This window comes from Erythrolamprus reginae, chromosome 1 (assembly GCF_031021105.1).
Source record: "Erythrolamprus reginae isolate rEryReg1 chromosome 1, rEryReg1.hap1, whole genome shotgun sequence".
Lineage (NCBI taxonomy): Eukaryota > Metazoa > Chordata > Lepidosauria > Squamata > Dipsadidae > Erythrolamprus > Erythrolamprus reginae.
This window is the reverse complement of record NC_091950.1, coordinates 420,808,258-420,832,363: the sequence shown is the minus strand read 5'-3', so window position 1 is coordinate 420,832,363 and position 24,106 is coordinate 420,808,258. Positions and strand designations below refer to the sequence as shown.

Below are 24,106 nucleotides of genomic sequence, written 5' to 3'. Positions count from 1 at the left end.
TCTCTTCCCTCCCTTTTTTTGCTATTCTCCTTACTAATTTAAAGTTTACCCCTGTGGAAAGAAGTGTATCAGTTCTGCAAATCTGATTAAATCCCAGTTCAAACGTTGTTTGTTTTCAAAAGGAATCCATCTTCTAAAGAGGAGGAGGCTGTGTACATGAGAGAGTGAATTAAATCAGGATTACATTTTCGTTGCAGGGAGTCCTCGATTTACCACCTCAAAATTACTCCTGCTAAGTGAAACAGTTGTTAATTGCAATAGCACTTAGAGACTTTTTGGAGTATAAGACTTACTTACTTACTTAGTTACTTACTTACTTACTTACTTACTTACTTATTTACTTACTTACTTACTTACTTACTCCAGATTATCTCAGGGACGCCTTCTGCTGCACGAATCCCAGCGACCAGTTAGGTCCCACAGAGTGGGTCTTCTCCGGGTCCAGTCAACTAAACAATGCCGCTTGGCGGGATCCAGGGGAAGAGCCTTCTCTGTGGTGGCCCCGGCCCTCTGGAACCAACTCCCCCCAGAGATTAGAATTGCCCCCACCTTCCTTGCCTTTCGTAAGCTACTTAAAACCCACCTCTGCCGCCAGTCATTGGGGAATTGAGATACTCTTTCCCCCTAGGCCTTTACAATTTTATGCATGGTATGTCTGTATGTATGATTGGTTTTTATATAATGGGTTTTTAACTGTTTTTAGTACAGTATTGGATTATTATTGTACGCTGTCTTATTATTGCTGTTAGCCACCCCGAGTCTCCGGAGAGGGGTGGCATACAAATCCAATAAGTAAGTAAGTAAGTAAGTAAGTAAGTAAGTAAGTAAGTAAGTAAGTAAGTAAGTAAGTAAGTAAGTAAGTAAGTAAGTAAGTAAGTAAGTAAGTAAATAACTTACTTACTTACTTACTTACTTACTTACTTACTTACTTACTTACTTACTTACTTACTTACTTACTTACTTGTATGCCGCCCCTCTCCGTAGACTCAGGGCGGCTAACAACAATAATGAAACAACATGTAACAAATCTAATATTTAAAATAATTTTAAAAACCCTTATTTAAAAAAAATCCCAAACATACACACAAGCATACCATGCATAAATTGTATAGGCCTAGGGGGAAAGGAATATCTCAGTTCCCCCATGCCTGACGACAAAGGTGGGTTTTAAGAAGCTAACGAAAGGCGAGGCGGGTGGGGGCAATTCTGATTTCTGGGGGGAGTTGGTGCCAGAGGGCCGGGGCCGCCACAGAGAAGGCTCTTCCTCTGTGTCCCGCCAAACGACATTGTTTAGTCGATGGGACCCGGAGAAGGCCAACTCTGTGGGACCTAAGTGGTCGCTAGGATCTCACATCTTTTTTCCTCCGTAAAAGAGGCTGAAAATTTGGGTGCATCTTATAGTACTCCGAATATAGTTTTTACAAAGCTTTTTTCCCCCCCAGTCCTAACACGGTGCTAACAATTTTCCTGGCTTGCTGCATTTTTTAAAAAAAACCTTACTCCCTTTGAAGCAGTTTTTCCTGATTTTGCAAGCTCTTTCATTGTTACTCCCACTGAAAAAGGCTTTTTCAGGCCTAACCAGGGGATAAATGGCACTGAGTGGACACGGGGTGGAGATGTATAGCTGAGTGTGGGGGAAATTAGCTGGGGGAAAGATCAGAAACAACGTGAGAAAATATTATTTGACTGAAAGAGTAGTAGATGTTTGGAACAAACTTCCAGCAGACGTGGTCGGTAAATCCACAGTCACTGAATTTAAACATGCCTGGGATAAACATATCCATCCTAAGATAAAATACAGGAAATAGTATAAGGGCAGACTAGATGGACCAGGAGGTCTTTTTCTGCCATCAGTCTTCTGTGTTTCTATGTTATCTATGTTTCTAGTATCATCAGCATACTGATGACAACTCTCCCCGTGCCCATGGATGATCTCACCCAGAGGTTGAACTGTCCTCACCTACAAAAAGATATTGACAAAACTGAACTGGTCCAAAGATGGGCTACAAGAATGGTGGAAGGTCTTAAGTGTAAAACGTATCAAGAAAGACTTCATGAGCTCAATCTGTATAGTCTGGAGGACAGAAGGAAAAGGGGGGACATGATCGAAACATTTAAATGTGTTAAAGGGTTAAATAAGGTCCAGGAGGGAAGTGTTTTTAATAGGAAAGTGAACACAAGAACAAGGGGACACAATCTGAAGTTAGTTGGGGGAAAGATCAAAAGCAACCTGAGAAAATATTATTTCACTGAAAGAGTAGTAGATCCTTGGAACAAACTTCCAGCAGACGTGGTTGGTAAATCCACAGTAACTGAATTTAAGCATGCCTGGGATAAACATATATCCATCCCAAGATAAAATACAGGGCAGACTAGGTGGACTATGAGGTCTTTTTCTGCCGTCAATCTTCTATGTTTCTATGTTTCATGTAGGTATTAAACAGCAGGGGGGAGAAGACCGACCCCTGGGGTACCCCACAAGGGAGGGACCTAGGGGTCGACCTCTGGCTCCCCGCCAACACCGACTGCAACCAACTGGAGAGGTAAGGGGAGAACCACCATAGAACCATGTCTCTCATTCCGAACCTCTCCAGTCGGCGCAGAAAGATACCATGGTCGATGTTATCGTAAGCCTCTGAGAGGTCAAGGAGCACCAGGATAGAGGATAAACCCCTGTCCTGGGCCCATCAGAGTAGACTTACTCTAGTGTCCCTTCCTGCAACCTTCTTTCCTCGTTGTCTCTTGCTGAGACTTCGCAGTATTTAAGCCATTATAGAACCTACAGGGGGTGGACAAAAAATTGGAAATGCTTGACTTTTTGGCATCATAATGTTTGAACATGTTCAAATCAATCAAAACTTAACATATTTTAATGTTTTTTTAAATTCTCTTATTTGATACGTTTTTTTAAAACAGAAATTTAAGGAAATGGGTTATAACCTTCTAGAAATGGCCGACCTCTCAGACTTTCAAAGAGGCCAAATTGTTGGTCCTCGAATGGCAGGCGCTAGCGTCATAGAAAGTGCCCGAATGTTTGGCGTTTCAAGAGGTCATGTCTCAAAAGTAATGACTGCTTTTGAAAGAGAAGGGAAAACGTCCTCAGCCAAGCACAGGTCTGGTCAAAAATCGAAGTTGTGTGAGAGAGACCGTCGGACTCTAAAGCGAATTGTTAGAGCGGATCGCAAGACCACAGCTCCTAAAATCACTGCAGAGCTCAATAGACACGTACAGAACCCAGTTTCCACAAAAAACTGTTCGAAGGGAGCTTCACAAATCTGGATTCCACGGAAGAGCTGCAAGGTGTTTCCATCTTTTTGTCCACCCCTTGTATGTCAGCTTCATCAAGGTAAATTGGATCAGTCTGTTTTTTCTAATTGATTCATCTTACCCGTCATTGATATTCTAACTGATTAGTTGGCTTAATCACTTCGGTTTCGCAGCTGAGCTGGAGACCTGACGGTTGCAATGAAGACAATTGGATGAGTGGGGTGGTTTCTAATTTACTTCGCTGCCGGTCACTTTTATTTTTATTTCTATTTATTTATTTATTTTGTCCAATACACAATGAGGGTTTTAGTGGGTATATATCTATATACACATAGTAAAATACATAATGAAGGTTATAGAGGAGATACTCATAGTAAAATATATCTAAGAAATAATAGAAAAGAAGGTATACTAATAGAATATATCAATGAAAGAATAGAAGAAGAGATATAGGGATAGAAGAAAGGTATAGGAGATATAGGAGAGCAATAGCACAGGGGACGGAAGGCACTCTAGTGCACTTGTACTCGCCCCTTACTGACCTCTTAGGAATCTGGATAGGTCAACCGTGGATAATCTAAGGGTAAAGTGTTGGGGGTGTGGGGATGACACTATGCAGTCCGGTAATGAGTTCCACACTTCGGTTACTGAAGTCATATTTTTTACAGTCAAGTTTGGAGCGGTTAATATTAAGTTTAAATCTGTTCTGTGCTCTTGTGTTGTTGTGGTTGAAGCTGAAGTAGTCGCCAACAGGCAGGACGTTGCAGCATATGATCTTGTGGGCAATACTTAGATCTTGTTTAAGGCGTCTTCCTCCCACGCTGCTCATCGTGGGCGTGTATGACAAGCCGGTGCAGAAGTTGGTGATGAATTAACAGCTTGCCACACTATCTGTAGAAGGCCTGATGTGGATGGGAACTTGGGAGGGGTGATTTTTTCATTAGGGAGCAAATGCAGCCACAAAGCATTTTTTTCCGAGTGGTTCAAGGTCATCCTATGCCACCCACCTGGGCGGAAGCGGATGGAGGACTGGCCACGCTGGCCCAATCTGAGTGGACAACGTGATACATTTGTGGGTGGGGGACAAGCGATGTGAACTTTCAACTGGGTGTGAAACTCAGATTCTGGTTCCCCAGTGTAGGTGCCAGGATGTACTGTATCTGGAAATACATTGGAATTTTGAGGAGTACTTTGACTTGGATTCCAATTTGGTGTGGATGCTACCTGGAACCTTGACACAGTGCCAAAAAATCCCCCCAAAAAAAATCCAGGGGGGGAAAAAAGTTGAAAACAAGATGGCAACTCGACTTCTGCGCATGCTCAGAAGGAAAAAAATAAAAATTAAAATTAAAAATTAAATAAAAAGAAGATGGTGGCACTGATGGATTGGCAGCAACAGAACTGGTTCCATGATGTCATTGTGACATCACCAGCGGGTCACTACCAGTTCGGGCGAACCAGTCCAAAACCAGGGTGAACCCACCTTTGTATGGGTGAGTTTAGCAGGGATCAAGGTGGAAGTTACACAAGAAAGATATCCAGTCATTCTTCTCTTCTCTTCAATTCTCTTCTCTTCTCTTCCTATTTTTCTCTTCTCTTCTCTTCTTATTCTTCTCTTCTCTTCAATTCTCTTCTCTTCTCTTCCTATTTTTCTCTTCTCTTCTCTTCTTATTCTTCTCTTCTCTTCTCATCTCTTCCTATTTTTCTCTTCTCTTCTCTTCTCTTCAATTCTCTTCTCTTCTCATCTCTTCCTATTTTTCTCTTCTCTTCTCATCTCTTCCTAATTTTTTTCTCTTCTCTTCTCTTCTCTTCCTTCTCTTCCCCCCTCCCTTCCCCTCTCCTACCCTACTCAACCCCTATTCCACTCCTTAGTTCCATCCCACCCCATCCAGTATAGCAGTGGTTCTCACCCTTTCTAATGCCGCAACCCCTTAATACAGTTCCTCATGTTGTGGTGACCCCCAACCATAAGTCTAGCACCATTTCTCCCAACAGAGCTTTAAGCTGATTGGCAGGAAGGTCAGAGGGACACCCCCACTCTAAACACCTCATTGGTCAGATTGTAAAAATATGTTCCAAGGTGCCAGAATAGAAGCTTTAGTTCCTAACATGGTGGGAAATTTTTCTTTCCCCAAGGCCTTAGGTGACCCCTGTGAAATGGTTGTTCGACCCCCAAAGGAGTCCCAAGCCCAAATTGAGAACCATTGCACCATAGGAATGGTCAAAACAAGCCGAGACTTCTCAAAACTCCAAGACTTTACTAGTCTATTCAATTTATGTATGGTATGTCTGTGTGTAGGTCTGGTTTAATAATGGGGTTTTTAAATGTTTTTTAAATTTATTCGATTTGTTGTGAATTGTTCTATTGTATGTTGTGAGCCGCCCCGAGTCTACAGAGAGGGGCGGCATACAAATCTAATTAAAATAATAATAATAATAAAAATAAATTAGTCATGCACAGATAAAACTGTCCCTTGAAAATGGATGCTTTTTTTTTTTAAGCCAAAAAAACTCCAGGAAATAAACCAGAGCAGCAATTCCACTGAATGTCAGCAATATATTATTATTATTATTATTATGCTGAGTTACGGAGTTGTTTTAAAGGGCCGGGAACCCTATTATATTCTCATTAAGTGCCTTTTTATTTTTCCAACTGTCACATCCTGCCCTGCTCTGGGTTTTTACACAGAGGTCCTGGCTGGTAAAAGCTTCTTTACAGAAAGGTCAGTTCCCTTTTTTAGGAGAATACAAATACTTGGCAACTTCTTGTTTGAAGCGGTATATTTTCTTTGGCATTTCAAAAGGGCAGAGCAAAATGCAGATACCGCCAGGATGGAGCTGCCCGTGCAGAATTATGCAGCAAATGCAGTTAGTGCAATTTCTGAGGGGTCTGTGTCTTTTTTGGCTCTTGTTCTGTCTGGGTTCCCCCAGACGTCAACACCAACTAAAAAGAGTATCCAGACACGCTGGTAAAAAGCAAAGTCATTTTATATCTTTGACAACAAACACAGAGAACAAAAACTGTTCTTACAAACTGGAATGCTATGAAGCTTCACAGAAAAGTCACGACGGCCTGACAATACAACCGGCTTCTTGCTGGCACACACACCACTGTAGATAATAAAACCCACACCTCTCCCAAGTTTTCAGCCTTCGAGGCCACAAGCCAGAATCAGAGACGCCAAGGATCGAAGCAAGGTCACAGGACTCCCAAAAGATAACTCTCCACAATACAGGAAGGGCGGGCCTGCCTTTTCAACCTGTCTGAGGAGAACCACACCCAAACCCAGCTGTTGCCTATTAGGGATGGAAATACCTGGCTAATTGTCCCCTTCGTTGTGCTGCCCTTCTCTGCCTCATATCTATGATGGCTTGTGCGTTCTCATCTAATGACTCCAGGCTACTCGCTGGGGAGAGCTCCCCACCGGGGGTCTCAGGCTGTTCCCCCTCCTCCTCGTCCTGACATTCCTGTTCCCCATCTGCCTGGTTCTCCTCCTCCTCGTCCTCCCCCTCTGAGCATGGAGCCGGCAGAGTTCCAGCCGTTCCCTGAGGAGCCTCAGACTGAATCACAACAGCTATTAAGGCTAGATTTGCTTCAGTCCAAGATGTAGGAATTTTACCTTTCTCTAGGGCCTCATTTAAAACTTCTAGCAGGGTCTCTTCCATTGTTGGTGGAAGATCTTTGTATAGTTCACTTGGAAGGCCATCTGGGCCAGGGGCTTTGTTAACTTTTTGTCTTTTAATTGCCTCTTTTAGTTCAGTGATAGTAATTTAATTGTACGTGTGTGGGGGTTTGTTCGACATAATGCAGCGAGCGCGTTTGATTGTGGCGGGATAGAAATGTGAGACGTAAACAAACAAAACGTGATTGCAAATTTTAATGCAGGGATTTGCACAAAGCTGAAGAATGAAAATTTGAAAGACGTCCGTTTATTTAAAAACCTGAAACGATGAATGGCTTTTCGTGACCCACAATTTAATTTGTTATCTTGCACAAATTCCCATGAGTTAATTTAGCCTATTGGTTAAGGCAGTGTTTCCCAACCTTGGCAACTTGGATATATTTGGACTTCAACTCCCAGAATTCCCCAGCCAGCTGGCTGGGGGATTCTGGAAGTTGAAATCTAAATATCTCCAAGTTGCCAAGGTTGGGAAACACTGGGTTAAGGCACCAGGGTAGAGGCTAGGAGACAGGGGATGGTAGTCCTGCCATAATAATAATAATAATAATAATAATAATAATAATAATAATAATAATAATTATTATTATTATTATTATTATTATTTATTAGATTTGTATGCCGCCCCTCTCCAGAGACTCGCCATGAAAGCCAGCTGAGTGACTTTAGGGAGACCACTAGGAGACAGCGAGTTCTAGTCCAACCTTAGACGTGAAAGGCAGGTGGATGACTTTGGCCCAATCACCAGGAGACGGTGAGTTCTAGTCCCGCCTTAGGTATGAAAGTTGTCTGTGTGACTTTGGGCCAATAGCCAGGAAACTGGGAATTCTAGTCTTGCTTTAGGCAAGGAAGCCAGCTGGGTGACTTTGGGCCAATCACCAGGAGATCATGAGTTCTAGTCTTGCTTGAGGCATTTAGCGCAGCTGGGTGACTTTGGGCCAATCACCAGGAGACTGTGAGTTCTAGTCCCACCTTAGGTATGAAAGTTGGCTGGGAGACTTTGGGCCAATAGCCCCGGAAACTGGGAATTCTAGTCCCACCTTAAGTATGAAAGCTGTCCAGGTAACTTTGGGCCAATCACCAGGAGTCTGTGAGCTCTAGTCCCACTCTTGGACACAAAAGCTTATTGGGCCATTCACATACTTTCAGCCCAACCCACCTCTCAGTGTTGTTTTATTATTATTATTATTATTATTATTATTATTATTTATTAGATTTGTATGCCGCCCCTCTCCGAAGACTCAGGGCGGCTCACAACAGCAATAGAAACAATATAACAGTGAAACAAATCAAATATTAAAATAAAACCTATCTAAAACCCCAGCAATTTAAAACCATACAACACATACATACCAAACATAAAATATAAAAGCCTGGGGGAAGATGTCTCAGTTCCCCCTTGCCTGGTGACAAAAGTGGGTCTTGAGTAATTTGCGAAAGACAAGGAGGGTGGGGGCCGTTCTAATCTCTGGGGGGGTTTGATTCCAGAGGGCTGGGGCCGCCACAGAGAAGGCTCTTCCCTTGGGGCCCGCCAAACAACATTGTTTAGTCAACGGGACCCGGAGAAGGCCAACTCTGTGGGACCTTATCGGCCGCTGGGATTCGTGAGGTAGAAGGCGGTTCTGGAGGTATTCTGGTCCAATGCCATGTAGGGCTTTAAAGGTCATTACCAACACTTTGAATTGTGACCGGAAACTGATCAGCAGCCAGTGCAGGCCACGGAGTGTTGCAGAAATGTGGGCGAATCTGGGAAGCCCCACAATGGCTCCTGCGGCCGCGTTCTGCATGATCTGAAGTTTCCGAACACTTTTCAAAGGTAGCCCCATGTAGAGAGCGTTGCAGTAATCGAACCTCAAGGTGATGAGGGCATGAGCGACTTTGAGCAGTGACTCCCGGTCCAGATAGGGCCGCAACTGGTGCACCAGGCGAACCTGGGCAAACGCCCTCCTCCCCACAGCCGAAAGATGGTGTTCTAATGTTAGCTGTGGATCAAGGAGGACGCCCAAGTTGCAAACCCTCTCTGAGGGGGTCAATAATTCCCCCCCCCAGGGTAATGGACGGACAGATGGAATTGTCCTTGGGAGGCAACTCCGTCTTATCAGGGTTGAGTTTGAGTCTGTTTACACCCATCCAGACCCCAACAGCCTCCAGGCACCGGCACATCACTTCCACTGCTTTGTTGACTGGACATGGGGTGGAGATGTATAACTGGGTATCATTGGCATATTGATGGAAGAATTGTAGGAGGAATAATAGATTCTCTCAGTCCGCTGCCTTGAGTTAATCCTATAAACAAACTGATTTGTTTTCTTCCTCCCAGGCGAACAAACTGAGGACCAAAACTTTGCGGAATACATTAAATCCGACTTGGAATGAAACCCTCACCTACTACGGGATCACCGACGAAGACATGATCCGCAAAACACTCAGGTGAGTCCGTGTCTCAGGTAGACAGACAGAAGCACGACCATGTGAGCGAATTCTACCTTATTATCAGGTGTGCATGAACAGAATACCTTCAAGGGGGGCGTTTGCCCAGGTTCGCCTGGTGCACCAGTTGCGGCCCTATCTGGACCGGGACTCATTGCTCACAGTCACTCATGCCCTCATCACCTCAAGGTTCGACTACTGTAATGCTCTCTACATGGGGCTACCTTTGAAAAGTGTTCGGAAACTTCAGATCGTGCAGAATGCAGCTGCGAGAGCGGTCATGGGCTTACCTAGGTATGCCCATGTTTCACCATCACTCCGCAGTCTGCATTGGCTGCCGATCAATTTCCGGTCACAATTCAAAGTGTTGGTTATGACCTTTAAAGCCCTTCATGGCACTGGACCAGAATATCTCCAAGACCGCCTTCTGCCGCACGAATCCCAGCGACCGATTAGGTCCCACAGAGTGGGCCTTCTCCGGGTCCCGTCAACTAAACAATGTCGGTTGGCGGGCCCCAGGGGAAGAGCCTTCTCTGTGGCGGCCCCGACCCTCTGGAACCAACTCCCCCCAGAGATTAGAACTGCCCCTACTCTCCCTGCCTTCCGTAAACACCTTAAAACCCACCTTTGTCGTCAGGCATGGGGGAACTGAAACACCTCCCCCGGGCATGTACATTTTATGTATGGTATGTTTGAGTGTGTGTTTGTTAGCAAAATGGGGTTCTTTTAAATATTTTAAATTATATTTGGATTTGTTATACATTGTTGTGTTATGCTGTGAGCCGCCCCGAGTCTGCGGAGAGGGGCGGCATACAAATCTAAATAATAAATAAATAAATAAATAAATAATAAGTCCGCCAGCTTTGGAGTTGTCTTCGTTGTGACAACTTACAACTCCGTTGTCTCCGTTCCGACTTAACTCTAGTTCATAAAATCACATACCGAAATATCCTACCTGTTAGCGACTACCTCACCTTCAACCGCAACAACACATGAGCAATAAATAGATTCAAACTCAATGTAAACCACTCCAAACTGGACTGCAGAAAATACGACTTCAGCAATAGAGTGATCATTGCCTGGAATGCACAACCTGACTCTGTGGTTTCTACTCCTAACCCCGAAACCTTTAACCTTAGACTATCTACAATTGACCTCTCCCCCTTTCTAAGAGGTCTGTAAGGGGCGTGCATAAGTGCACCTTTCTGCCTACTGTCCTGCCCTATTGTCTTCTATCATTACTTTTTATCATTATTATCTAATGTTTTATTTGTACAAATTACCATCCTATACTTGTACTTGTTTTGTTTCTCTGAATTCTCCCATCTCATTACTTTTAGCTAATACAGTGGAACCTCGACATACGAGCAGCTCTACTTACGAGCTACTCGAGATAAGAGCTGGGAGGGGAGCGACATTTTTGTTCGCCTCCCGAGCTCACATTCGGGATACGAGCGCCAAGGAGCTGTCTCCTGAAGCCGAACGCTAACTTCCGCGTTCGGCTTCAGGAGACAGCTCCTTGGCGCTCGTATCCCGCGTGTTTTAAAAGGTTGCAGCCAGCCTGGGGGGCTCGGGGGGGTGCTGGCAAGCCCCCCAGGCCAGCTGCCACGTTTTAAAACACGCGCGCCACTTTGCAGCTGTCTCCTGAAGCCGAACGCGGAAGTTAGCGTTCCGGCTTCAGGAGAGAGCTGCAAAGCGGCGCGCGTGTTTTAAAACGTGGCAGCCGGCCTGGGGGGCTCAGGGGGAAGCCCCCTAGCCCCCCAGGCCGGCTGCCACGTTTTAAAACACGCGCGCCGCTTCACAGCTGTCTCTGAACGCTAACTTCCGCGTTCGGTGGCAGCGGTTTTTTTTGTTGTTGCACGGATTAATTGACTTTACATTGTTTCCTATGGGAAACAATGTTTCGTCATACGAGCCTTCCGACTTACGAGCCTCCTTCCGGAACCAATTAGTCTCGTAAGTCGGGGTTCTACTGTACTGCCATTTCCTTAGTAATTATCCATCTTATATTTAATATCCTATTAATATCCTCTTGCACTTTTTGCCAAAAATTCTGCCCTACTGGGCATTCCCATAGCATATACATGAACACTCCTTTATCTTTCTTTCTTTCTTTCTTTCTTTCTTTCTTTCTTTCTTTCTTTCTTTCTTTCATTATTTAATTAATTAGATTTGTATGCCGCCTCTCTCCGTAGACTCGTAGATAATCTTGGCACCCATGCCAACAAATACCTTTAACATTCTGCTGAAAATGTGCAAGTCACCTAACCCCAAAACTTTCCCCTTAGACTATCCACTGTTGACCTCTCCCGATTCCCAAGAGGTCAGTAAGGGGCGTGCATAAGTGCACCAGCGTGCCTTCCGTCCCCTGTCCTAATGTTTCTCTCTTACTAGTATTATGTGTATAAACATAGAAACATAGAAGAAGATTTTGTCAAGTACGTATTGGTGGTATACAAAGATATAACAATTTGACAAAACAAATAAAATAAATAAATAATTGTTAAATTAGTCACACCGCTGTTAAATGAACCTTGTGAAACATGGTCCTAGGTCCCTTTTTTCTGCACCATGGTTATTTTGAATGGTCACTAAATGAACTGTCAGAGCCCTGTTTGACTTGCACAATTGTGGGTCGAGTCTGTCTGGCTTTTGAAGTGTTTTAAATCTCCTTTTGATGGATTACATCAAGACCAGCCAGAAGGAGCTTTGCCTGTCCAGTAGCTAATCATTTATTTTTCCCAAAGCATAAAATACATTTTCCCCAGACAACGGTTGATCTTAAAGCTGATTTATCTTTTATTTCCCCAGCCAATTACTTAAATATTTTCCTTCCACTTTCTCATCTCAGCTTTTAGCAAAAACTAAATTGTCTTACCTGCAAAGACGCCGGAGCGATTCCCAGTGTGCCCGGTGGTTGAAAACGCAAATTTTCCATTTTTGATTAGCTCGTAACTCTGCAACAACTTAATCTGACAATTTGAAAGATGACGGTTGGATGTTAAACTCGATTTTAATTTCAACGGGATTTTCATTTTTAAACATCCTGCTTTGTATTTTTCTTAGGCGGTTTAAGGATGGAGGTGTTTTTAAAAAAAGAGAACGAAGTAATTAAATACAAATCAGGGGTTTGAAATGAAGTCATAAAGTACCCATTGGGGATTTAGAAATGTCAAGGAAATTATCACTTGCTAATATGGCACTACTTAGCTGTAAATAATTGAAGCTGCTAGAAGCTCAAGGTGGGAGGCATGTTTTGTAAATTTGATAACAATAAAAATTTAAAAACTAAGTAGAGATACTTCTTGAATTAGTGCCCGTTTGAACTTACAATGGAACTGGAAAAAAGTGAATTATGACCGTTTTTCACACTTATGCCTGTGGCAGCATCCTCATAATTGCGTGACCAAAACTTGGAAGTTATTCGGAATAAATAAAATGATATATTAATGATTAATTTAATACAATTTAGGATCTCTTTACTGCTCAAATCAAAAAGAGGGTGGTGAAAATATTTACTGACCCCTCGCATCCTGGACATAACTTGTTTCAACTCCTACCCTCAAAACAATGCTACAGAGCACTGCACACCAAGACAACTAGACACAAGAACATTTTTCCCGAACGCCATCACTCTGCTAAACAAATAATTCTCTCAGCACTGTCAAACTGTTCACTAAGTCTGCACTTCTATTACTATTAGTCTTCTCATCATTCCTATCACCCATCCCCTCCACTTATGACTATATGACTGTAACTTGTTGCTTGTATCCTTAAGATTTTTATAAATATTGATAGTTTCTTCATTGCTTATTTGACCCCTATGACAATCATTAAGTGTTTTTTATCTCATGATTCTTGACAAATGTATCTTTTTCTTTTATGTACACTGAGAGCATCTGCACCAAAGACAAATTCCTTGTGTGTCCTATCACACTTGGCCAATAAAGAATTCTATTCTATTCTATTCTATTCTATTCTATTCTACTCTACTCTAGAGGGGCGGCATACAAATCCAATAAATTATTATTATTATTATTATTATTATTATTATTATTATTAATTATTACTCTACTCTACTCTACTCCAAGCATAGGATATTGTTATTAATATAGTAAGGATAAATATTTATATATTTTATTATATCAATATTTAGAAATATATATTAAGCAACAGTGTTATGATTAATATTTTTAGAGGTGTACTGATTACAATTATTAGAAATAGCTTTAAATAAGCACAAAATATTCATTGATATAAGTACCATAAAATAACCCTAGACGTATAAATGTGTGTATTAATGTTTTGTTTTGTATCATACAGTGTTTTACTTTGCTATTTTAGTTCTTGTTTTTACAGTTTATAAATGAATAAAAGTATATTTAAAAAAACAAAACAAACCCAAAATTTGGAAGTTTAGCAACCGATTCATATTTATGATGGTTGCCACCTCACATGATCCCCTTTTGCAACCTTCTGACAAGCAAAGCCTACGGGGAAACCAGATTCACTTAACGACCGTATCACTAACTTAACAACTGCGTCCATTCATTTAATGATTGTGGCAAAAAAAGGTCGCTAAACGGAGGGAAACTCACTTAACAAATGCCTCACTTAGTAACAGAAATTTTAAGCTCAGTTGTGGCTAGAAGTCTATCTTGATAAATAAATAAATAAATAGATGGATAGATAGATAGATAGATAGATAGATAGATAGATAGATAGATAGATAGATAGATAGATAGATAGATAGATAGATTTGGAAATATTCCACATTTGGAATACTGTGTCCAGTTCTGGAGACCTCACCTACAAAAAGATATTGACAAAATTGAACGGGTCCAAAGACGGGCTACAAGAATGGTGGAAGGTCTTAAGCATAAAACGTATCAGGAAAGACTTAATGAACTCAATCTGTATAGTCTGGAAGACAGAAGGAAAAGGGGGGGACATGATCGAAACATTTAAATATGTTAAAGGGTTAAATAGGGTTCAGGAGGGAAGTGTTTTTAATAGGAAAGTGAACACAAGAACAAGGGGACACAATCTGAAGTTAGTTGGGAGAAAGATCGAAAGCAACATGAGAAAATATTATTTGACTGAAAGAGTAGTAAATGCTTGGAACAAACTTCCAGCAGACGTGGTTGGTAAATCCACAGTAACTGAATTTAAACATGCCTGGGATAAACATAGATCCATTGTAAGATAAAATACAGGAAATAGTATAAGGGCAGACTAGATGGACCATGAGGTCTTTTTCTGCCGTCAGTCTTCTATGTTTCTAAATGAATGAATGAATGAATGAATGAATGAATGAATGAATGACTTCCGGTACACAAGTAGTCCTCGACTTACAACGAGGGGACTGTTCCAACTAATAACAATGCTGAAAAAAGTGACTTGTTGCGACCCCTTTTCACACATATGAACCAGCACCCCACATGGTCCTGTGATAAAGATTCAGACACTTGGCAATTGAAACATACAAACATTGACGGCAGAAAAAGACCTCCTGGTCCATCTAGTCTGCCCTTATACTATTTTCTGTATTTTATCTTAGGATGGATATATGTTTATCCCAGCCATGTTTAAATTCAGTGACTGTGGATTTACCAACCACGTCTGCTGGAAGTTTGTTCCAAGCATTGACTCATATTTATGACGGTTCACAGCATCTGGAGGTCACGTGATCCCCTTTTTGTGACCTCCTGACAAGCAAAGTCAACGAGGAAGCTGGATTCACTTAACAACCGCGTGCCTCATTTAACAACTGCAATGATTCACTTTACAGCTGAGGCAAGGCAGGTCATAAAATGGGGTAAAATCTACTTCAGAAAAGTCTCACCGAAGAAAAGACGGTTGTAGGTCGAGGACGACCTGTGCACGCTACCGCTTTAAGAGAGTTCGGGGAGGTTGGGATGAGTTTCTATGCGTGAATAATGCGATATTTAGTGCAAATTGCAAATTGATACCAGGAGGCATTAATGTGACCCAAATCTACTTAATGTGAGACGAACCGTTGCCGTCTGGGGTGTTTTTTCAGCCTGCTAATTTTCTTCCTTGCAAACAAATGAGGAAAAACAAACTTTCGTCTTAGGAAAACAGCACAAGGTTTTTTAAAAAAAGAAAAACTTGGTTTTGTCAGCTTATCTTTTGAAAAATGTTTGGATTTTTGGTTCTCCTTTGCTTTGGAACAGCTCTGTGATTCTGTGAACTGTCAATTTCAATTTTTAAGTTATTTATTTAATCCATTACTGGCATAACTCATTAATATACATGTAAACATTGGTGTGTAAAAAATTTGATTACCTATTTTCATTGAGCTGGAACTGATTAACCTGTTGACGATACCTTGATGTACGGCCACAATGGAGCCCGAAATTTTGTGTTGCTAAGCGAGACAGTCATTAAGTGAGTTTGCCTTATTGGATGACCTTTCTTGCCACGGTTGTTAAAGTCAATCACTTTCATGGTTTTTTTTCTCCAAATTTCAAATAACTAATTAATAATAATAATAATAATATATTGGATTTGTATGCCGCCCCTCTCCGTAGACTCGGGGCAGCTCACAACAATGATAAAAACAACATGTGACAATCCAATAATATAATATCCCCCCCCCTTCTAAAATGCAACTTAAGCTCAGAGCTGGGATTCTATCCAAAACACCTTTGGGACCGTCTTCTGCCGCACAAATCCCAGCGACCGATAAGGTCCCACAGAGTTGGCCTTCTCCGGGTCCCGTCGACTAAACAATGTCGTCTGGCGGGACCCAGGGGAAGAGCCTTCTCTGTGGGGGCCCCGGCCCTCTGGAATCAACTCCCCCTGGAGATTAGAACCGCCCCCACCCTCCTTGCTTTTCGTAAGTTACTAAAGACCCACTTATGTTGTCAGGCATGGGAGAACTGAGATACCCCCCAGCTTATACAGTTTATGCATGGTATGATTGTGTTGTATGGTTCCAATGTTGGGTTTTAGAATGTTTTTAATATTAGATTTGTTACACTGTCACTATTTTGTTGTGAGCCGCCCGAGTTTACGGAAAGGGGCGGCATACAAATCTAAATAATAATAATAATAATAATAATAATAATAATAATAATAGTTGTTGTTGTTGTTGTTTTATTGTTGTTGTTGTTGTTGTTGTTATTATTATCCTTATTATTATTATTATGATGTCAATACAACACAGCAAACGAGATCACAATGCTGGATTTCGTATTTCATCACCAGTCGGGCGCTTCCCAAGCATCTAGGACTGCGTGATATAGTGGTGAATTATGTTTGCCGATCTCAGTAAAGCGGCCTTTTGCAATTGACAGATGGGAGATTTTGTCAATTCCGATGGTTTTCAAATGTCCGCTCAGATCCTTTGGCACCACGCCCAGCGTGCCAAGTACCACTGGGACCACTTTCACGGGCTTATGCCAGAGTCGTTGCAGCTCGATTTTTAGATCTTCGTATTTCACTAATTTCTCTAGCTGCTTCTCCTCAATTCTGCTGTCCCCTGGGATTGCGATGTCGATGATCCATACTTTCTTTTTCTCCACGATCACAATGTCTGGTGTGTTATGCTTCAGAATTTGGTCAGTCGGAAGTCAGAAGTCCCACAGTAGTTTTGCTTGCTCATTTTCGACCACTTTTTCGGGCTTTTGATCCCACCAGTTCTTTGCCATTGGTAGATGGTAGTTCCGGCACAAGTTCCAGTGGATCATCATCATTATCATCATCATCATCATCATTATTATTATTATCTCCTATGCTTCACCAACCTGCCTCGACCTCCCTTCACAAGCCTCTTTAATCTTGTGGCTTGCACTCTGTGGCCCATGTGCCCTTCTGTACATTATTATTAGTATTAATCAACTGAAAAAGAGTCCAAGCACCTATTTGAAAACGTATCTTGGTTGGAAAGCCACTCCCACCCAGTCACATGACCTTTAAGCCACTCCCCAGTCACTTGATTGTCAAGCCACTCCCATCTGGTCACATGGCCAGCAAGCCACTCCTACCTGGTCACATGGCCAGCAAGCCCCAACCACACAATAATCCACGCCCACAGTGTGGTAGTATAAATTTTGGCAGCCCAACACTGCATATTAACCTTATCCGAGGGGAGTGGCTGGGAGGGGCAAGGGGCGTGGCCAGCTGTGCAGCTCTACCAGTTTGGGCGAATCAGTGCAAACCAGCTGAATCCCTGGCGATCAGCTCATTCAACGCTGAGGACTGGAAAGTTTTGCAATCACGTCCTCCAAGATTGCTCAGACTGTGGTATAAATCAGCAGGGCATGTAGGCACCCCACAATTCCCCGAACATTTATTTTCCTTTTGGGGAAGGACTGTTCATCTTATTAAATTTTGCAATCAGTGGTTAAAACCGGCAACAGACTCGACGCTGTTATTCCCTGGGCTCCTACTGCGGCTGGTTGGTGCTTAATTGTGTTTTTTTTTTTAATTTTAAAAGCTCCCAATTCTTCTTAGCCATAAAAATGGGTTTAAAAGCAAATTGTAGCTCTTACGACGTAGCTTGAATGCAAAAGAGACTCGATGTGCACAATATTAAAATGGGGTACAGACCTCTAACCAGTGATGATCTCCTACAGGTACGGTCAGGTACGCAGAACCGGTAGAAAAATTTTGGTCTGCTACTCAAAACCAGTAGAAAGATTTTGGTCACGTATGCAGAACTGGTAGAAAATTTTTGCATTTTTTTCTTTTTTTTCGCTTCTGGGCTCTGGGTCTGTTTTTCCTATCGCAGTAAATGAGGTTGAATGTGTATGATTTCAGAAGAGCTGAGCATGTGTGCGTGTGTATGTACATACACATACAATTTATATAGTAGATAATGTATATTTTTGTGTGCCTGTGTGTAATATGTATGTACACATAGGGCGCATATATGCATAGAATTAAAAAGTATATTTTGGATGTTCAGTAATAGTAAATAGAGAGGGAAATTGTATCTCTTTGCGGCAAGGAAAGGCCAGGCACCCTAACCCTTGATGTGAGTGACGTCAAGGGGGCCATCTTTAAGCCAGTCACATCTTTAAGCCAGGGCAGACTACATGGACCATGAGGTCTTTTTCTGTCGTCAGTCTTCTATGTTTGTATGTTTCTATCTAGTCTGCCCTTATACTATTTCCTGTATTTTATCTTAGGATGGATATATGTTTATCCCAGGCATGTTTATATTCAGTTACTGTGGATTTACCAACCACGTCTGCTGGAAGTTTGTTCCAAGCATCTACTACTCTTTCAGTCAAATAATATTTTCTCACGTTGCTTTTCATCTTTGCCCCAACTAACCTCAAATTATGCCCCCCTGTTCTTATATTCACATATTTAAATGTTTCAATCATGTCCCCCTCCCTTTCCCTTCTGTCCTCCAGACTATACAGATGGAGTTCATTAAGTCTTTCCTGATACATTTTATTTATTTATTTTATTTATTTATTTATTGGATTTATATGCCGCCCCTCTCCGAAAACTCGGGGCGGCTAACAGCAATCATAAACAGTGTACAATAATAATCCAATACTAAAAGCGAATTAAAAACCCCTTAATATAAAAAACCAAACATACATACAAACATATCATGCATAAAATTGTAAAGGCCTAGGGGGAAAAGGAATCTTAATTCCCCCATGCCTGGCGGCAGAGGTGCGTTTTAAGTAGCTTACAAAAGGCAAGGAGGGTGGGGGCAATTCTAATCTCTGGGGGGAGTTGATTCCAGAGGGCCGGGGCCGCCTTAGAGAAGGCTCTTCCCCTGGGTCCCGCCAAGCGGCATTGTTTAGTTGACGGGACCCGGAGAAGACCCATTCTGTGGGACCTAATCGGTCGCAGGGATTCGTGCAGCAGAAGGCGGTCCCTGAGGTAATCTGGTCCGGTGCCATGAAGGGCTTTATAGGTCATAACCAACACTTTGAATTGTGACCGGAAACTGATCGGCAACCAATGCAGACTGCGGAGTGTTGGTGTAACATGGGCATATTTGGGAAAGCCCATGATTGCTCTCGCAGCTGCATTCTGCACGATCTGAAGTTTCCGAACACTCTTCAAAGGTAGCCCCATGTAGAGAGCGTTACAGTAGTCGAGCCTCGAGGTGATGAGGGCGTGAGTGACTATGAGCAGTGAGTCCCGGTCCAGATAGGGCCCCATCTGGTGCACCAGGCGGACCTGGGCAAACGCCCCCCTCGCCACAGCTGAAAGATGTTTCTCTAATGTGAGCTGTGGATCGAAGAGGACACCCAAGTTGTGGACCCTCTCTGAGGGGGTCAATAATTCCCCCACCCCAGGGTAATGGACGGACAGATGGAATTGTCCTTGGGAGGCAATTTAGTCTTTATGCTTAAGACCTTCCACCATTCTTGTAGCCCGTCTTTGGACCCGTTCAATTTTGTCAATATCTTTTTGTAGGTGAGGTCTCCAGAACTGAACACAGTATTCCAAATGTGGTCTCACCAGCGCTCTGTATAAGGGGATCACAATCTCCCCCTTCCTGCTCGTTATACCTCTAGCTATGCAGCCAAGCATCCTACTTGCTTTTCCTACCGCCTGACTATTTTGTGTTCTGCACATGCACAAAAGCCAAATCCCGCTCTGAAGTATGTGTACGCCTGCCGTTCAGCCAGAGCTGCGCGCACATCTGCATCGGTAGCGGCGGCAAGCAGGACACCCCCGCCTGTTGGGATCATATTTTTGTGACTTTCTGACAAGGAAAGTCAAAAGATGAGCCCGATTCACTTAACAACCATCTTGCTAACTTCACCACTGCCTCGATTAACAACCACGACAAGAAATGTCGTAAAATGGGACAAGCCTCCTTTAACAACTGTGTCACTTAGCAACTTTGGGGTCGACCGTGGTCATAAGCCTGCTTAAGGCAAACTCTGAACGAAACCTCACTTAAAGACAAATACCGCAGTGCCGAGAGTAAAATCAGAAAAGTGGATTATATTTCTTTCGTATTCAAGGCCATCCTTCCAGGGTGAAGGAGTCCTTGAGTTTGAGCCATAAAGTGTTTTATTTAGTTCTGCTCCGTGTAAACCAGCCACTTTGATTGACAAGCCGCAATTTAGGGTTTAGGGTTAATGCAAAGCCAGGCACGGTGGCTTAGTCATCCAACGAAGCTTTCGAAGGCCACGCTAAGGAAAAAAAAATAGACATAAAGTTAAAATACTGAAAAGCGGGGAGTATTCTATCAAAGTTGGGCAGAGATTATATTTTATCTTAATTGCCGCAGAATGTACTTGGCAGATGTTTAAATGGTAAACAGGAACGTTTAAAATTCGTTTCAATTTACTTTTCAGTGAGGTGGATTTTTCTCTCTCTCTCTCTGTGCATTAAAGATTTTCAGTGGCTTGGAAATATTTTGTTAATTGCTCTTGGAGAAAAGGTTTTTTTTGAAAAAAATATTTTTAAATGAGAATGTTTAAAAGGAAACGGCTTATTGCCGCAATGGCGAACCTACGGCATGGGTGCCACAGGTGGTACGTGGAGCCATATCTGAGGGCACATGAGACGTTGCCCTATATTCCTGGAGGGGTCTGTAATATGGTAAATGATTTAGCTTTACTAGATAAATGGTCAAAGCAATGGAAACTGCAGTTTAATGTTTCCAAATGTAAAATAATCCACTTGGGGAAAAGGAATCCTCAATCTGAGTATTGCATTGGCAGTTCTGTGTTAGCAAAAACTTCAGAAGAAAAGGATTTAGGGGTAGTGATTTCTGACAGTGTCAAAATGGGTGAGCAGTGTGGTCGGGCAGTAGGAAAAGCAAGTAGGATGCTTGGCTGCATAGCTAGAGGTATAACAAGCAGGAAGAGGGAGATTGTGATCCCCTTATATAGAGCGCTGGTGAGACCACATTTGGAATACTGTTTTTCAGTTCTGGAGACCTCACCTACAAAAAGATATTGACAAAATTGAACGGGTCCAAAGACGGGCTACAAGAATGGTGGAAGGTCTTAAGCATAAAACGTATCAGGAAAGACTTAATGAACTCAATCTGTATAGTCTGGAGGACAGAAGGAAAAGGGGGGACATGATCGAAACATTTAAATATGTTAAAGGGTTAAATAAGGTTCAGGAGGGAAGTGTTTTTAATAGGAAAGTGAACACAAGAACAAGGGGACACAATCTGAAGTTAGTTGGGGGAAAGATCAAAAGCAACATGAGGAAATATTATTTCACTGAAAGAGTAGTAGATCCTTGGAACAAACCTCCAGCAGACGTGGTTGGTAAATCCACAGGAACTGAATTTAAACATGCCTGGGATAAACATATATCCATTGTAAGATAAAATACAGGAAATAGTATAAGGGCAGACTAGATGGACCAGGAGGTCTTTTTCTGCTGTCAGTCTTCTATGTTTCTATGGCAACTCCAACATGCATGTGTGCACTGGACAGCTGATATTTGGCCTTCTGGAGATTGGGGGGAGGCCGTTTTCGCCCTCCCCAGGCTTCAGGAAAGCCTCTGGATGGCGAAAAATGAACTTCCAGTAGGCCCGTTGGGCTGGTTTTTGTCCTCCGCAGACTGCAGGAGGCTTCCTGAAGCCTGAGGAGGGAGGAAAAATGGCACAACTTAATATTCAGTGTAAATTTGACGTCTTTCTTCTATTAGACATTTCATTTCTGATATCTCCATGATTAAACCTAGCTTCTGCAGCAATTTAGTTAAATAGAATAGAATAACAGAGTTGGAAGGGACCTTGGAGGTCTTCTAGTCCAACCCCCTGCTTAGACAGGAAACCCTACACTATTTCAGACAAATGGTTGTCCAACATCTTCTTTAAAACTTCCAGTATTGGAGCATTCACAACTTCTGGAGGCAAGTTGTTCCACTGGTTAGTTGTTCTAACTATTTGGAAATTTCTCCTTAGTTCTAAGTCGCTTCTCTCCTTGTTTAGTTTCCACCCATTGCTGCTGCTTCTTCTTCTTTTTTAAATATACTATATTTGTAAATATAATGAAAAAAAGGAAAAAGGGAAACAGGGAAAGAATGGGGGGGGGTAGGAAGGAATGTACAGAAAAGAAAAAAGGGAGGGGTAGGAGGGGGTAGGGAATCAAGGTACAATGTTGAGCAGTTCAGGTAAGCAGTACAATTATACATTGTAAGGTGTTCTGTCTGGGTGCCCCCAGACTTCAACACCAACTGGAAAAAGCAGCCAGACACGCTGGTAAAAGCAAAAGCACTTTATAGTTTGAAAAATAAACACAGAGAAAAACCTGTTCTTCCCAACAGGCAGGCTATGAGACTTCACAGCAGAGTCCTGATGGCCAGACAATACAGCAGACTTCTTGCTGGCACACCCACCACTGTAGAGAATAAGACCCCCACCTTTTCCCCCCAAGGTTTCAGTATTCAAAGTCACAAACCAGAATTCCAAGACGCCAAAGATCACAGCCAGGTCCCAGGACTCCCAAAGATAATACTCCACAAGCCAGGAAGGGTGGGTCTGCCTTTTCAGCCTTTCCAGAGAGCACCACACCCAAACCCAGCTGTTGCCTCTTTAGTGCTGAAAATACCTGGCTAATTGTCCCCTTCGTTGTGTTGGTCTTCTCTGCCGGAGATCGATTATTGCTTGTGCATTTTCATCTAAGGAATCCAGGCTGCTTGCTGGGGAGAGCTCCCCCTCGGGGGACTCTGGCTGTCCTCCCTCTCCCTCAGCCTGAGATTCCTCCTCCCCGTCTGCCTGAACCTCCTGTTCCTCATCCTCCCCCTCTGAGCAGGAAGCCGGCAGAGGATCAGCCGTTCCCTGAGGGGCCTCAGACGGAATCACAACAGTAAGGTATAGATTGTAATACATATAGTTCTTGGTAGGGATGTTATATTTCTTAAACGTTATAAATAAACAGTAAATAGAGAATATCAAAAATTTTCTTAGGTTATAGTAATAAATAATACATCTCTTGTTGATATATATTAGCTAATAACAAATTAATGAAAATATTTTCTAAATTTGAAGAATAAGAAGAGGGGGAAAGGAAAAAAAGAGTAAAAGAAGAAAAGAAAAATCTGCATGTGACGCAGACGTTTTCAGGAACGACTTTTGTGAAAAAGTAGTATGAGGAGTATGTGCATAGTATAGTAAATGTATTCTATATGTTAGTGAATATTAGTAATAATATGTTATGTAATATATATTGAATTAGTTTAAAGACGGATAAAAAGAGATATGATATAAATTTTGTTGCAAATTGATTGGTTTTTGGCGCTCAGTCTTTTAATTGATTTAAATTTAGTTAAAACGTTCGAGAGTAGAGTATGGTTAATGGTTTGATAAAATAATAGTTTTATAATATATAAATTTGGTATTTTTTGTGTGAAACCCATTGCTCCTTGACTCCTTCTTCTTTGTGACAACCCCTGAGATATTGGAACACTGCTGTCATGTCTCCCCTGGTCCTTCTTTCTTTGCCATCACTGGTATAGAACCTCCTGCTTTAGCTGGGGGTTGGACTAGATGACCTCTAAGGGCCCTTCCAGCTCTATGATTCTGGTTCTATTTCTAACAAGTTTCACATGATTTTTTTAAAATTCATGCTGACGTTAGGAAGGAAAGCTCTGCCACAGAATCCCAATGGACTTTGATTCAAATTCTGCCAAGGGGTCCGGTGAAACACATACGGTTTGCGCAGTTTCGCATCAACTCCATTGAATTCATCCCCAGTCTACAGCGACGCCTATTTCCAAGTCATTTATCTGGCCTAGAAAACCTTGTAGCT

The 24,106-nt window shown here is 42.3% G+C and overlaps 1 protein-coding gene across 1 annotated transcript in view; it reads left to right on the top strand.

Annotated features, from left to right (window-relative positions):
• LOC139155946 (double C2-like domain-containing protein beta) overlaps positions 1 to 24,106 on the top strand; it is a 295,913-nt gene that overhangs the window by 210,761 nt on the left and 61,046 nt on the right. The window contains exon 13 of the mRNA XM_070731359.1: positions 9,268 to 9,377. Within this exon, the coding sequence (XP_070587460.1) occupies positions 9,268 to 9,377 (110 nt within the window). The remainder of the gene's footprint in view (positions 1 to 9,267; positions 9,378 to 24,106) is intronic.